This window comes from Camellia sinensis, chromosome 5, assembly GCF_055761805.1.
Source record: "Camellia sinensis isolate YWXY chromosome 5, ASM5576180v1, whole genome shotgun sequence".
Taxonomy (NCBI): domain Eukaryota; kingdom Viridiplantae; phylum Streptophyta; class Magnoliopsida; order Ericales; family Theaceae; genus Camellia; species Camellia sinensis.
The window spans coordinates 156,016,774-156,034,171 of NC_138965.1; the positions used below are offsets into that span (position 1 = coordinate 156,016,774).

General features: G+C 36.8%; 1 protein-coding gene across 1 annotated transcript; it reads left to right on the top strand.

Annotated features, from left to right (window-relative positions):
• The first annotated feature begins 13,260 nt into the window (after positions 1-13,260).
• Positions 13,261-16,931, top strand: LOC114270377 (putative UPF0481 protein At3g02645). Its single transcript, XM_082870240.1, has 2 exons — positions 13,261-15,111; positions 16,660-16,931. Exons 1-2 carry the CDS (start codon positions 13,561-13,563, stop codon positions 16,747-16,749), a joined length of 1,641 nt encoding a protein of 546 aa, XP_082726366.1. The 5' UTR covers positions 13,261-13,560; the 3' UTR covers positions 16,750-16,931.
• Positions 16,932-17,398: the final 467 nt, after the last annotated feature.

Sequence of the window (17,398 nt, forward strand, 5' to 3'; positions counted from 1 at the left end):
CATTGGTGATGGTTGGAAAGGTTCGAACATATTCAATTTCAAACTAAACAGGTATAAACAGTTTTTAGATCTGTTGGTAACTACTGGACGGATTTGAATCTGTTTGGGCAGTTTTATAACTGTAAAACCAGTTTGAACCTTTCTGGAGTTTAACAGATTAAAAAACTATTCGGATTGATTAATCTGTTGTGGAATTCAGATTTGAAAAGATGCACAAATTTTGAACAAAAATTTTGAATTCAAATTCAAATTACATTGGTACGAAAAATAAATTAATTTTTTCAAAAAGAATTTTAGAAAAAATTTAAATAAATTTTGTTCAAAAAATTAATATAAGAACCGACCTGACCCATAACCCACACCCGTGCCCGGCTCGACCAAACAGATGGCGGTGGCGCCGCGCGTGTGTGGTGGTTTGGATTAAGGTTTACTTTGTCCCTAACTCCCCATTTCTACAAACTTGGGGTGCCCCTTGGGGCCCAACCCAAGTGTTGTCACCTAGAATTTATATATACACATAAGTTCTTTTAAGTTTCCAATGTAGGACAAGCCTTACAAGGAAACCCACATTTAATTCTTTAATTGTCCATTCCATGAACCCGAAAGCGACGTCAACTTCCCATTCACTTATAAATGGTTTTGACAAACCATCTTCACCGTGTGACTTACCATGCGATAAGGAACATGTCATCTCTTTGGACCCACCCCAAAAGACATTTGGGACCACTCAATTTTGGGCTCAAATTTGGCCCAAAATAAGCCTATAAAAACCAAATTTCCAATAATCCCCCCCCCACATGAATGGAATTTGACGGAGAGAAAATGCATCAACATGATCTAATATCATAGAATACATAAATTTGAAATATTCTACAAAGGATAGGTAGCTTTTAGTTTGATACTTCCCTTGTGAGACACTATCGGATTTACTAGCTAACTAGTGAACATGATGTCTTGAATTTTTCAGCCGTTTATGTAAACCAAGATAATAGAACTCACACAGTATATCACCAGACACAGCTTAGTTCTCACTATTGTGTTCGTTTTAGCCCTAAACAACCTAGTCTTTCATGAGTGCTCTAGAGAATTGTAGCTCTTCACAAATCTCATAGAACCGGCCCAATTCACACTTACATAGGTGATTCTTATGAAGAGTATCCTGCCACACTCCACTAGGTTACCTAGATATAAGAATCATTAAAATTTTACTTAACCTAAAACGCTGCAGACATCACTATTTTGTCATAGAAATGGCTAGGAGTTTGACTTCCCTGGTGATCCTTATAAGTCATATACAACTCGGTTGTCCCTTTGAACCTGGATCTTGGGATCTCCAGTTAACTAGGTTGGGTTGCCGTTGTGGTAACTCTTAGTTAATAGGTTTGAGTCTCATTCCCCTCGATGAGTTCTCAACTAACTCTCTTGCTAACCCTTTGGTTAGTGGATTTGTTATGTTGTCTTTAGACTTCAAATATTCAATGGAAATAATTCCATTAAAGAGTAGTTGTCTCACGGTGTTATGTCGACGACGAATGTGTCGCGACTTACCGTTATACATATGACTCTATGCTGTACTAATTGCTGATTGACTATCACAATGTATGCATATAACAGGCACTGGTTTTGGCCATATTGGAATATCTTCAAGGAAGTGGCGAAACCATTTTGCTTTTTCCCGACTTTATCTAAAGCTATAAATTCTGATTCCATTGTAGACCTAGCAATGTAAGTCTGTTTGGAAGATTTCCAAGATACAGCTACCCCACCAAGAATAAAGACATACCCACTGGTGGATTTTGAGTCTCTAGTATCCGATATCCAGTTTGCATCATAGTATCCTTCAAGTACTGCTGGATATGTAGTATAATTTAACCCAATGTTACGAGTAAATCGAAGATATTTTAGAACCCTTATAATAGCCTTTCAGTGTTCTACTCATGGATTACTCGTATATCTACTTAATTTACTTACTGCATGAGCTATATCTGGACGAGTGCAGTTTATCAAGTATATTGAGCTTCTAATAATTTGGGCATACTCTAATTGAAAAATACTTTCATGTACATTTTTAGAAAGAAACAAATTAAAATCCACATGTGTTCTAGCAAGATGATCATCATCTTTGCTGAATTTGTCAAGTATTTTATCAATGTAATGAGATTGTGACAAAGCATAACTTTTTGATGTTTTCGTAATTTTCATACCAAGAATTATATCAGCAATCCCCATGTCCTTCATGTCAAAATTTTTATTCAACATTTTCTTGATAGTTTTAATCATTTCATTATTATTACCTATGATGACCATATCATCTATATAAAGACATACAATGACATAACTTTTGTCTATGTTTTTAATACAAACACATTTGTCACACTTATTAATTTTAAATCCATTTGACATCATTGCCTTGTCAAATTTCTCATGCCATTGTTTTGGCGCTTGTTTTAAACCATATAATGATTTAACCAATTTACACACTTTCTTTCTTTTCCTAGAACGAAAAATCATTTTGGTTGTTCTATATAAATTTCTTCATCTAACTCACCATTTAAGAAAGCAGTTTTCACATCGATTTGATGAATTTATAGATTATACAGCAATATAATAGCAATTAGTATTCTAACAGACGTTATTCTAGTAACCGGTGAGTATATGTCAAAGTAATCAAGACCTTTTTTTTTATCTAAAACCGTTGACCACAAGTCTTGCCTTGTATTTGTCAATTGATCCATCCGTTTTCATTTTTCTTTTGAAAATTCACTTGTACCCAAGAGGTTTATAACCTGGTAGCAAATCCACCAATTCTCAAGTGTGATTTTGCAAGATGGATTCAATTTCGCTGTTTACAGCTTCTTTCCATAAAGAAACCTCAGGACTGGACATAGTTTCTTTAAAAGTTAAATGCTCATTTTCTAACAAAAACGTTAGGAAATCTGGACAAAAAGATTTTGAGGTTCTAGCACGTTTACTCCGCCTAGGTTCATTTTCTTCATTTTGATCTATTTCTTGCTCTTGTTCTTGATCATGTTCTTGATCCTGACTAGTAATAGCATCATGAGATCTTTTGTTAGTATTAGTCTCTTATCCAGTTTTATTTGGAAACACATGTTCAAAGAAAGACGCATTTTGAGATCAATAATAGTATTTGCATGCATTTCGGAATATTCTGATTTATGAATTAAAAATTGATATGCACTACTATTCTTGAAATGACCAATGAAAATGCAATCAATTGTTTTAGGACCTATCTTAGTCTTTTTAGGACTAGGAATGGCCACTTTAGCCAAATACCCCTACACTTTTAAGTATTTGTAGGATGGTACTCTCCCATGCCACATATTATAAGGTGTTGATTCACTTTCTTTTGGGGTACTTTATTAAGTATATAATTAGCAGAAAGTATTACTTCCCCCCCCCCAAGAAGTTCTGAGGTAATCCAGAACTTATTAACATAGCATTCATCATTTCTTTTAAAGTCTTATTTTTCCTTTCAGCAATTCCATTTTGCTGAGGTGAGTAAGAAACGATGGTTTGATGAATTATTCCATGTTCTTTACGAAATTCACCAAAATGTGATTCATATTCACCACCTCTATCACTTCTAAGTTTCTTAATTTTCTTACCAAGTTGATTTTCAACTTCATTCTTAAATTGAATGAAAGTTTCCAAAGTTTCATCCTAGTTCGAATTAAATAAACATAACTACATCTAGTATAGTCATCTATGAAAGTGATAAAATATTTTTTCCCATCTCTAGTTTGAATTGATTTACAATAAAAAATGTCACTATGAATTAATTCAAATGGTTCTGTACTTCTTTCAATTGTATGAAAAGAAGATTTGGATAATTTTGTCTCTACACAAATTTCACATTTATGATTTAAATCAATGTCAAATTTAGGTCCACATTCCATATTAATTAATCTACGCAAAGATCCATAATTAACATGTCCAAGTCTACCAAGTCATAAATTTGAAGATTCAAACAAGTAAGAAGAAGATGTATTATTATTAATAACATAAGGTACAACAGTCATTACATTCATTTTAAAAAGGCCATCAGACATGTAACATTTTCCTACATACATCTCGTTTTTGGTAAATACAAACTTGTCACTTTCAAAAACTAACCTAGACCTATTTTTACTCAACAAAGATCCGGAAACAAGATCCTTGCGAATGTCCGGTACATGCAGCACATTATTGAGAGTGAGTTCATTTTCAGATGTCATCTTCAGAATAATCTTTCATTATCCTTCAACTTTAGAAGTTGAGGAGTTGCCTATAAAAAGTTGTTCACCGTTGTCTACTATAGAATAAGATGTGAACATCTTTTTCTTGGCACCGATGAGACTAACGCCAGTGTCCACCCACCATTCTTTAGGATTTCCAACAAGGTTTTTCTCGGAAACAACTACAGAGAGATTTATGTCATCTACACCATTGGAAATTTTATCCACTTCGGTTATATTGGCTTGAACAGGCTTCTTGTTTGTTCTTCTTTTCCTTTTGCCTTTGCTACAACAATCTTTGGCCCGATGTCTCTCTTTGACACAGATGTAACATTTGCCATTAAACTTGTACTTTTTAGTTTCTCATCCTTCAAAGCCTTATGAGGAACTTTCTCTAGAAAACTTCCGTTTCTTTGCTTTTAGAGCATGTTCCACGACATTTTCCTTAGACTCCATTGAATGCTTACCAGCCCGCTTTTCAGAATTGCAATCGTCTTCCTCAATCCTCAAACGCACAATCAACTCTTCCAAAGACATTTCTTTGCGCTTGTGTTTGAGGTAGTTCTTAAATTCCTTCCAACCTTGTGGTAATTTTTCAATTAAGGCAGCAACTTAGAAGGATTCACTGAGAAACATGCCTTCTGCATGAATGTCATGCAGAATGAGTTGGAGATCTTGAACTTGGCTGATCAGAGTCTTTGAATCAACCATCACAAAATTCAGGAATTTACCAACCATAAATTTTTTTCAACCAGCATCTTCTATTTTGTACTTTTTCTCCAGAGACTCCCAGAGTTCCTTTGCCGTTTTGATAGGACTATAGACGTTGTCTAATGGGCTGTCAAGTCCGTTCAAGATGTAGTTTCAACAAAGGAAATCAGCATGTTTCCAAGCATCGATCACAGCAACCACTTGCCGGTCAGTTTCATCCTCTTTCAAAGTAGGAGCATCCTCACGAAGAAAACAAGTTAGGTCGAGAGTAGTAAGATAGAACAGCATTTCTTGCTGCCATCTTTTAAATCAATTCCTGAGAACTTCTCTAGCTTCTCACCGTGATTGACTGGCACAGTCACAACAGGAGGAGGGGTTGGCGTAATTGCAGCTACCGTACTAGTACTTGTTTGAGCATTAGTTTGACTAGTTTCAGTAGCCATGAATTAGAATTTATACTACACAGAAAATTAAACCATAAACACAGAATTTTAAATTCTGTAAAATAAAATAAATAAGAATTGTAACTTTTATTTTCAATTAATTTTGAAAATAAAATAAAATTTTATTTAAACAAATTAATTCCACACAGAAAATTAAATTTCTGTAACATTTCAATAATTAAAATATTGAAACAAAATTTTAATTAATGAACACTCAGAAATTATTTCTGAAAACCAAAATTAATTTCTGACAAACTTCTCAAATAAATATTCGGAATTGTTAATGATACTAGTATATTACTACTAGTTGTCAAAAAAAAAATAGACAGTATATTACTATTATCTATCAAACAATATATTACTACTATTTATTTTTCCAATCAGAATATTTCTTTGTAAAACCACAAAAAATAATTTTTGTAAAAAGAAGAAAAAGAAAAGGAAACAAACGAAAAATTCTATATAAACAGAATAACTTGAATCTGTCTTAAGATTGTTGGAACAATTTTCTGTGTAAAATAAAATAACTTGATACAAATCAAACAAAAATAAATAAATTACTGTAGACACCCCATTTTTGACTGCCCTTAAGATTTGGACGCGACTGATGGTTTACATGATGGAGAAAGGTGTGCAGGGGAAAGGTTCAGTTTCTTCGGCAAGAAGAGAGTCAAATCTCAACTTCATACCCCTTTTTGGACCAAAGCAATCTTGATCAAAAGATTTTAGACCTTAAAACCCTCTCTTTCAAAACGTTTTTGAAATAAAGTTTTTACGATGTTCAGAGGCTCGTATTTTGTCAAATGTTGCGTTTTTCGGTAAACCAAGCAAGGACAAAGTGGAAATGAATGAAAGAAAGATGAAATCTTTGAAAAATCTTTCAAAACACCTTGTCTAGGGGTTTGGAGTTGAAGAAAAGAGGAGAAGATGGAGGCAAACTAGTTTGGGAGAAGTTCGGCATGAATTCGGGTAGGACCGAAACTGCGCGGCTTCACTGAAACGGGCATAACTCTTTGCACAGGAGGAATTTTGATGCAAGGTTGGCGCCATTGGAAAGCTAACTTCTGGGGCTTCAATGTGACCACATGGAAGACCAGAAAATTAGATGGCCGACCACTTAGGTGGTCAAAAGTGTTTCGGTATGAATCCGGGAAGGAGAGAAAAAGTCGAGCAGTTCTCGCTAAATTGGGCTTATTCATTTGCATACTTGGAGTTAAGCTATGAGGCCACCATTGTTGGAAATAAGACTTCCGGGGCTTCATTTTGCACTCGAGAATCTCCTAAGGCCGAGTCCGGATGGGGGAGATATGGTTGGTTGAAGTAGGGCATCAATCCGGTTGGACTGAATCTGCGCGGCTTTACCAAAACAAGCATAACTTTTTGCACAGGAGGAATTTTAATGCAAGGTTTGCGGCATTGGAAAGATAACTTCAAGGGCTTCATAGAATACCAGCTTTGGAGCTTGAACCCTTTGACCCCTGGTCGGCCAGCTACCCTCTGTTTTGTCTCAATGAGTGTGAGCCAGCTGTGCCAGCTGGAAGCCTCAGAATGCATCCTCCATACACGTGTATGGAGGATGTTTAGGCTTGGTTTTAAGCTTCTTGAAGAAGCTTTAGGCCCTCTCTGCTATAAAGGAAAAGTGCCTCTTCCATTGCAAGGGTTCCAAGATTGGTGAAGGCTCATACATACACCTCTCCCTATATCTCTCTATTCCAAGCTTCAAAACACCCTTGTTCTTGCACCATTGCCCTACACCTCCTAGCACAACACCTCCACCATCACTCTAAGCAACTTGGGGCTGGTTTTCAGAGATTGTGTGTTATTTTGGTCCAGAAGCTGTTGGTCCCTTTGGCTACAAGGGTAAGTCTCTATTTTCCCCATTTTGACATAGTTTTGCTCCATAGTTTAGCCCTATTTTCAACCATTTTTGGACTTTGACATAAACTAAAAAAAGTCTTTTTTTGAGCTCATCTTCAAGTTTGTTCAAGGTCATTTTTCTGTTTGGGGTCACCTTCCCCCTTGCATGCTTCATTTCCTCATGTTTTGAGCCATGTGCTAGAGCATTTTTGATGGCCTTGGTTTGGCCTTTTAGCCACTGAAATCCAGTGGATTTTCAGTGGCTAACATGTGTTTTTGAGCCCCAAAATCAGAGAGGGGTGACCCTCTCACCCTTTGTTCTCTTTACAAGCTTTGTTGGCCTTCCAAAGGGGCCCCCATTTGCATGTTTCAAAGTCACATTTCAGGCCCTATTTGGTGAGTTTTAAGGTCAGCCTTGTCTCTTTTCGAAGCCCTTTTGGCCATATTTTGTGTTCTTTATGCATGTGTAGAGCAATCCTCCTCAAGGCCTTTCAAAGGGACCTTTCATTGCATGCTTCATTGACCCATTTCTGGCCCTTTTCAGTGAGTTTTAGGGCTGTCATAACTGTTTCTAGAGGTATTTTTGCCACTTTGTATGTCCATCATGTATGTGTAGAGTAATCCACCTCATGGCCTTCCAAAGGAACACTTCACTTTTGCATGCATTGACTGAGTTTCAGTGGTTATTTGGGCATATTTTGGCATGGCATACTTCTATTTTTGGCTGGTTCGGTGAGCCCTCATGTGCTTCACATACTTGTAGTGTAAATCATGGTTCACTAGCTTATTTCGCATGCTTTGTTGACCCTTGATTTTAGCTCTTTTTAGCCTTGCCTTAAACTGATTTTGTACATATTTTGGACTGACCTAGCTCTGTTTTTGGGTCTTGTGGTCGAATGATGTTTGTTTTACATGCTTGTAGTTCAATACCCATGCTTAATTTTGCATTTTGAGGCTCATTACATGCATATACTGAGGTGTGTTCATGTTTTGGGTCCATTAAATATCATATTTCAGGGCTTGTTTGAATGCCATATTGCCATGTTTTGTACTCTTTAAATGTGTTTGAGAGTCGGACTTGTATGCCTTGTTTTTGGACCATTGAATGAGCTCCATTTCGTTGCATTCCGAGCCATCATTTTAGGCCATTTCTCCACTGTTTCAGACCTGTCTAGGGTCTGTTTGGGGTTGGTTTTGCCTTTGGTGCATTGCTTTGGGTACCTCTAGTGTAACGTACTTCACTAGTTTCGGTACCCGAGCCCCCTAGCTTGCATTGTGTGCCATATTTGCATGTTTCGGGACCATATTTTATGTCATTTCAGAGCTATATCATGTGTCATTTTATGCCATGCTTCATCCTTTACCATGCTTTGGTAGAGTGGCATTTGATGCCTTAGGATCGGTCCCTTGCATCGTGCATATTTGCATGTGTTTCGGTTGTCTCATTTCCATCATATGGCCACTGATGTGGGTGTGGCTGAGGTCCACTCATATTGGTGTAAGTCCATCTTGCATCGAGCATGCCATTTAGTTCATGTTGTTGCATGTTTGGCCTTTGCATTGCGTATGCTAGGTTGTCAGGTGCATTGTGCATGCCATGTTATGTCACGTGCATTGAGTATGCCATGTCATTCCTCGCATTATGTATACTAGGTTGCTAGTCGCATTGAGTATGCCATAGTTCATGAGCATTATGCATGCCATGTAGTGTTGTAAGTGTTAGCATTGTATATGCTAGGTGCATGTTTACATTTTCATCCCTTGCATGTTTGCGTCATTCAGTAGCATTGCATCTAGGATTGCATGTTAGAATTGCATTCATGCATATCATGCATATTGCATTGTGTTTGGAGTAGGGTTTAGTCCAAACACGGAAAACGAGGGACATTTCGTACTCCAAGTGACAAAACGTGCCTCAATTCCCGGTTGTCGACACTCCGGATCACCCATGATGGAGTTGTTGGCTTTACGTGTTCACTTGTGCATTCATTTATATCGAGTCGTGCAATTCGATTCCTCGGCCATCATGCATCGAGATGCGTGATTGGTGACACGAGAATCGAGGTCTACACTCCCTAGAGCTTGAGCAATGACGGGGAGAGTAGTCGTGCACACATGTTTAGAAAATACATTCCCTTTCCTCTCCCTTGCCTTTGTTGCAGAAAAAACCAGAATCCAAGGGCAGAAAGTGGTCGGCCGACCAGCTTTTCTGGCAGGCCGACCACCCTTTTGGGTTTCTCCCACAAAAGGTGGTTGGTGAGTGGTCTCCCATGCTAATAACTGGTCAGTGGCCTTCCCAAGGTGGAGTTTCAGCTTTCTGGAGCTTTGTGCAAAGTTCTGAGATCAATTGTAAACAAGGGCGAGTCGAGGCGTCGCGATGGAATTTCCTGACAAGGCAACTTGAGCATACATACATCCTCCATCATTCCAAACAGAGCCGAGGCAGTCCATTGCACGTAGCATAGCATGCTAGCTTACTTTGCTTACCTAGTTCATTTGTTAAGTAATTAGTGTTGTGTAATGATTCGTTATCCATTTTGGTTGTGTATTATTTATTCGGACCCTCCGAGCGAGGGCACAACTGTAATAAGTGTGCGTGTGTGTGATGTATGTCTTTCAACCCTACGTCTTTCTCCCTTTTATTTATCAGCTTATGATGGTTAGATTAGGGCATGTTTCAATTAGCATACTTATGCTCACATGTTTACATTCATTCATCTGTCCTGCATGCACCGGGCTCGGCGCATCATACTAACTGCATTGTGTTACAATTTCGAGTTGAATACTTGTTAGTTGTAGCATTTCACATGCCATCTTTAGAATAGCCGAGCCTATTGTAGTTGCATTCCTGCATGTGTTGCATTAGGCATTTCAGCATAGTTAGGATCATGCATGGATTTCTAACATAGCTTTTGTTTTGGCTTGGAGTACTCGGTAAGTTTTATGCTTTAGCATCTTTGCATGTATGTGAGTGACTGCCATGATAGCATGCTTACCGTGAGGCTAACTGCTTATGTGATATAACTGCCTGAATGCCTGTGGGTGAAGGTTGGGTTATCTGAATTGGAATAATGCATTAACTGTGAGTTTTAAGCCCACTAGCTAGTGGCAAAACCATCTTTTCTAAGCCCACCCGAGGGTGGCAAAATCTGCATTTTAAGCCTACTTGCGAGTAGCAAACCGCTTTCAAAAACAAACATGAAATGTTTTGTTCTAATTCGAGCAATCCAATCTATACTTGTATGCTGTGCACATCACGTAGTAAATCTAGGCTAATAACCGGAATAAGAATGCATAATGTTTTCAAAACTCGATATCATGGTTAGTAGAGGCCGATCTTTGATCGGGCGAGCGGGGGTGCTTACGAAGTGACCTTCCCCAATCGTACCCAAGTTCCTGAGCCAAGGCAACTTTGGTGATGACAGACACGTGGCCTTGGGCAAAAGAGTCAGGGTTTCCTAAATTCCCCAAAATAAAATATTTAGGTGGCGATTCTGTATCTGGCAAAGCAGTCCATGTTTGGCACTTCTTTCAAAAAAAATCTATTTTCAAAAATGATTTGCCGGATTTGGACTCTTTGGTGATTCATCGGTCTTGCATTGCACTCTGCGAGATTAGATACAGGACCGTGACTTTTGAGTCCGAACTGTAGTGAGCCCAAAGGAACAGAACGGGATTTCCCTCCCGGGCCGTTCGGGGACGTCTACAATTACTTACAGAATTTATTTTACCGAACCGAATAAATATTAAAAGATCAAGTCGAGTGTGTGACACTCTGTCCTTAAGACAGATTTGTTCCGCTACGGTGCTTACGGATAAAATGTGCCTATCTCCCAGGATCACAAATTGTAGCAGCACTCTAAACAACTTGTACTGCGAACAAAACCTATGTTTTATACTCTCTTAATTTTTTTCTAAAAAATAATATGAAGAATAAAGCAACCACAGAGCAAAACCGGGAAGGAAAGAATATTTTTGGATATTTTTCAGGATGTTTTCGGATGTAAAAAATTGTTGGAATGAGTTCTACTATTTATAGGACCATTGGTGATGGTTGGGAAGATCCGAACAGATTCAATTTGAAACTAAACAGGTATAACCAGTTTTCAGATCTGTTGGTAACTGCTGGACAGATTTGAATCTGCCTGGGCAGTTTTACAACTGTAAAACCAGTTTGAACTTGTCCGGAGTTTATCAGATTGAAAAACTGTTTGGACTGATTAATTTGTTGTGGGATTCGGATTTGAAAAGAGCACAAATTTTGAACAAAAGTTTTGAATTCGAATTCAAATTACATTGGCGCAAAATTTAAATTAATTTTTCCCGTAAGAATTTTAGAAAAAATTTAAATAAATTTTGTCCAAAAAATTAATATAAGAACCGACCCGACCCACAACCCACACCCAGCACGACTTGGCCAGACGGAGGCGGCGGCGGTGCACGCGTGTGGTGGATTGGGCTAAGGTTCATTTTGTCCATAACTCCTCCCTTCTACAAAATTGGGGTACCTCTTGGGGTCCAACCCAAGTATTGTCACCTATAGCTTATATACACACATAAGTTCTCTTAAGTTTCCAATGTGGGACAAGCCTTACAAGGAAACTCATATTTAATTCTTTAATTGTCCATTCCACAAACCCAAAAACGACGTCAACTTCTCATTCACTCATAAATGGTTTTGACGAACCGTCTTTACCGTATAACTTATCATGCGGCAAGGAACACGTCACATCTTTAGACCCACCCCAGAAGCCGTGTGGGACCCACTCAACAATTCATCTTCTCCAAATCTCACATTCAAAACCTACCCACCTTCAAACCTTAAAAACTCTTTGGCAGCAATATTCCAACGGTAATGGTGACAACCATTTGATTACATACACTTCTCTGGCAATAACAATGAATGAAAGTTTTTTCGGCAATCACAATTGCATGAGACGAGAGAAGTACAATAATAAAAGTTCAAAGCAGATTTATAGTTTTGATGGTATTCTTAACTCAAATGAGATTGGCATTGTAAAGGTAAGTTTTTTGAAAAAATGACAAGAATAATAAAAATTGTTCGTCATTTTTTTTGGGGACTGAACTCCCCGAATATACGATCGAAATTCAGAAACACATGCCCGAATATTGTTCATTTGTTCGAGAACAAATAACCGAACATTTTTTATTTGTTCGAAACAAATAACCGAAACTCGTGAATATCGTAAAATCTGCAAAAGGAGAATTTTGACAATAACAAAAAACCTTACATTTATTTTCTCAGGTCATAAACAAGAATGTACAAATGAAATAGTAATCACTTTCATAGATTTTATTAGAGTTTCGGGGAGAGTGGCTTTTTGGGGTGTGGGGGGTGTAGAGGTGTGCATTTAATTAAATGTGTGAAATGTTATCATAAGAATAATTTTGATATTATTTGGAAAGAAAAAAAAATTAAGAGTTTTAAAATTTATAAATAAGAGTCCAAAAAAATAAAAGATTCAAAATAATTAATGAAATATTAATAGAAACACTGTTTTAAATCTACATCGTTCACCCATTTTCGGAATAATTTTCAAAATAATTTTTTGTGGTCCATGATATTTTTTTTTTTTTTTTTTTTTTTTTTTTTTTTTTTTTTTTTTTTTTTGGTTGGGTGGGTTGTTTCATTAAACTTTTCAACTTTTTTATCTCTTCAATAATGTGTTCTCGTTTATTGGCTTGGCGATAAGACTCTGAAGAATGATATTTGTGTGTGTGTGTGTGTGTGTGTGTGTGTGTTGGGGGGGAGGGGGGACCAACTTATATTATTATAAAGTAAATAAAATTATTTTTTTTTAGATTTAAAAAAATATGTAATTTATCTTATACTTTTAATATAATTATATTATTTTTTTTAAATTTTAATTCACATAATAATTAGATTTTTTTTATCAGTAACGATTAGTTATATGAATAGGGAAAAAAAAATCTATTTTTATAATAAATGTCAAATTATCAATATATGAAAAATGAAAAGACCATCAGAATTTTGAATCAAAGATCTAAATTTATTTATGGATTGACCCCCACAATAAAAAGATAAAATATACACCATAGATTAGGAATCTGTGTCAAGTTGTGAATCCTGTCATAAATTTTTTTATGAAAAATAAAGTCCATCCCACTAATATAGTGATGACATATCTTTTAACAACTAAAATTATAAGATTTATTAATTTGTATATCCTTACTAAAAACCTACCACAAGTGCTGCATTAATTGGCCTCACACTATATACAAACAAAGGAAGGCGTGATAACAAGTAATCCTCACAAACTAGCCTCATAAACATGGCCTTAGCTTCAATCTTCGAATCATCCGAAGGTGAGCAAAGATGGATCAGCCAAGTCAGCAAAACCCTCCAAAACGACGAGGTCATGGTCGAGATCGACCTCCCGGTTTCAATCTTTCGTGTCCCAACCACCATCAGTGCATTCAAGCCAGAAGCTTACACCCCTCAGCTCATGGGCTTAGGTCCATACCACCATTTTCGATCCGAGCTCTATGAAATGGAGAGGTACAAGCTCGCTGCAGCCAGTCGGCTTCAAAAACAGTTCAAAAGCCTAGAATTCAAACAACTTGTCGAAAAGCTCGCCAAGTTCGAACATAAAGTCCGAGCTTGTTATCATAAGTACTTGGATGTTGAGTGTGATACACTAGCTTGGATCATGGCCATTGATGGCTTGTTCTTGCTCGACTTTCTTCAGAATTATTTAACCCATGTGAAGGAAAATATTTCTTCTACGTCAACAACAGCTCACTTGGTTGACTCCAGTGGAAGGAAACTGGCTCATGGGTCAATCCTCGGTGACATAATGATGCTTGAAAACCAGATTCCAATTTTTGTTCTAAGGGCGATTTTGTCTATCCAATGCTCGTTGCCTGATGTAGAAGACAATTTGTTGCCTACGATGTTGATGGGTTTTTGTAAAGCTCTCGCTCCACTCAAACTAGTCAAGGAGGACCTCCCTTTGTCCCAAGTCTCTGAGCATGCACATTTGTTGGACCTTTTGTACCACTTGACCGTGCCCAAATTGGAGAATTCTCAAGAACATCAAGGGAAAAATACATGTGGGAAATTCGAATCTTCGAGCTCTCATGCAGCAGAGAAGTTTGATTCAAGTCAGTCTTGTCATGTTTTTGATAAGCTTTGGAGCTTGTTATCCAATCTAAATGTTGGGTTTGTAAGTAAAATCACAAAGCCTATTCAGAACATATTGGGTGTGTCTTCAAAGATTGTTAGTAGTGTACCAGGGATATCCTTTTTATCATCCAAAAAGAAAGAAGGCATAAAACCAGAAGATGAAGCTTCTAGTGATGAGAAGAAAACTCCTAAAGTAGAGGAGATCATGATTCCTTCCGTATCAATGCTTCGTTTCGCTGGGGTGGAATTCTGTTCCAGTAATGGAGGCCTCGCGACGATTAAATTCAACAAATACACTAAGAAATTTCACCTCCCTGTCATCATTCTAAACGTGAACTCCGAGGTAGTGATGAGAAACTTGGTGGCATACGAGGCTTCAACTACCTCTGAATCGCTGGTTTTCGCGCGATACATGGAGCTGATGAATGGGATCATAGATACAGCTGAGGATGCAAAGATGCTGAGAGAAAACAAAATCATCATAAACAGTCTGAAGAGTGATGCAGATGTTGCAGAACTCTTCAATGGGATGAGTAAGTCAGTGAGACTCACAAATGTGCCCTATATTGATAAAGCCATTGAAGATGTGAACAAGTGCTTCAACAACACAAAGCAGATTCGAATGTATAGGCGGATGAAGAATTTCGTGTACGGTTCTTGGCAGATTCTGACAATCATAGCAGTAGTTTTGCTCATGTTGCTTGTTAGTATTATTAGTGTACAGTCATTTATATTATATAATATGTAATGTTTCCTGCTTTCGGTGCCTAACTTAGCATCCTATGCTATCATCTCCTCTCTATAAAGAGAGTGTTCATCTTCTTGTAATAACACACAGAAATATACAGAGTTATTCATTTTACTCTCTCTCCTTCTCTCTCTATCATTTTATCTTACATGGTATCAGAGCTATAAGATTTAGGCCTATATTCCTTTCTTTCCGGCGGGCAGCCGGCCGGCAACCATGCCTTCGCTGCCCGCTGGAGTTTTTTCAACACCTCCACAGAATATGGCTCAATCCCAAGCTTACTTCCATCAAACAGTCTCAAACTTAGAATACCCACAAAAAAAAAAAAAAAAAAAAAAAAAAATCTCTCCTTTTTCCTCCTTCAAGATCCTTTATTTTCATTTTATTTGGATATGGATCCATACACACCCAAAAACATCCTCAAGATCCTTTATTTTCATTTTATTTGGATATGGATCCATACACACCCAAAAACATCCTCATACCTGGAGCTGCTGGCTTCATTGCATCCAAAAACATCCTGACTACAAGATTGTTATTCTGGACAAGCTTGAGTACTGTTCAAACCTCAAGAACCTCAGGCCTTCTCGATCATCCCCAAATTTCATGATTCATGATTGACATCGGTAGTGCTGACCTTGTCAACTTCATTCTCCTTACTGAGTCCATCTTCTGTCGCCCATAACAAGAATGGAACTCCAGCTTCTCCGGCCACTGCTCGAGCCAAAAGGGTCTTTCCTGCACCAGGAAGTTTAAACTCAATTAGGTTTCATGAATGTGGACCCATTTTAGATCTGGGTGTTGGGTTCTGTTCGTTTTCGTTGGATTTCTGAGCCTTTCTGGGCATTTGGTCTCTGTGGAGAGTCATCGTCCCAAGAACGTGCACATGGCTCTTCAGGCCAAGTGGTCTGGTACCCACTACTTTTAGCAGCTGGTGAATTGCTTTCTACAGACTGGAAAGACTATTTTTGGGAGTTCCTTGAGGTCTGGCCTCACAATGAGGATGCTGATTCACAAACAGCCAAAGATTGTTTAAAGAACATTGTTCATGACCCAAGTGGTCTACCTTTTTCCTTTTTTTTTTTTTATTATTATTATTATATCCAATACTCACTACACTCATATTTCCCACTTACCAACCGTACCCACGTTCTTTCCCACTTTTCTTTTCTTTTAATATATCTATATATATTTTTATTATAATATCTTTCCACCAATATATTCCACCCACCAGGCCAACTTTAGTCATATCCATCATTTGCCTTAATTTATTCCACCCACCAGCGCACATGCTTTCTCCATTAATTTTCTTTTTTAATTTTAAATTTCTATAATTTATTGTGGTATCATGTAAGATAAAATTTCTATGTAAGATAAATTATAATTTTAAATTTCTATAAAATGACTGTAAAGCCATCAGCAATGTTAGTATTATTAGTGTACAGGAAACATTACATATTATATAATATAAATGACTGTACACTAATAATACTAACATTGCTGATGGCTTTACAGTCATTTTGCTCGGTTTATAGCTGTCCTCGTATGTTCCACACCTTTAGCAGTTCAACTTCAGGTTCAGGGTGATATATATATATATATATATGTTAAATTTTTTGTTTTGTTACTTCACAAAGTGTTCCATATATGTGTTTGGTTTGTGTGTGTGTGTGTGTGTATTGTGAGCATGTCCTTGCTGTTAGGACTAGTGGCTGGAGTTTTATCGTTGTTGTAAGCAATATGCAGTAATGAATAGCAATTTTAATTTATGTCTTTTTTTTTTTTTTTTTTTGTTATTTTAAAAAATTAGGATCTATTATTATGTTGAGCTTGTTTAGATGCATCATGCTTCAAAAATAAAATAAAAATCAGTTTAATACTAAGAATTTTGATAATTTGGTTGATCAAATAGTTTTTGTAACTTTTTGAAAACTATTTTCGACCTTAAAATGATTTTGTAGAAGATTATACAACTAAAATGATATTGATTTTTGTTATATGAGATACTTGCAATGGAAAACATATCAAGTAATAATCTCACCCATTCACATAAGAAATATTCATTCTGTTTAGTTTAGTTTTTATCCTTTTTTTTTTAAATTAAAAATATTTAAATTATTTTGATACAAAAATACTATATAAACTAGTTTGATTAATTATCGAGATTAATTTTCTTTTTTAATTTTTAATTTCTATAATTTATTGTGGTATCATAATAACGCCTAACTAACATTAT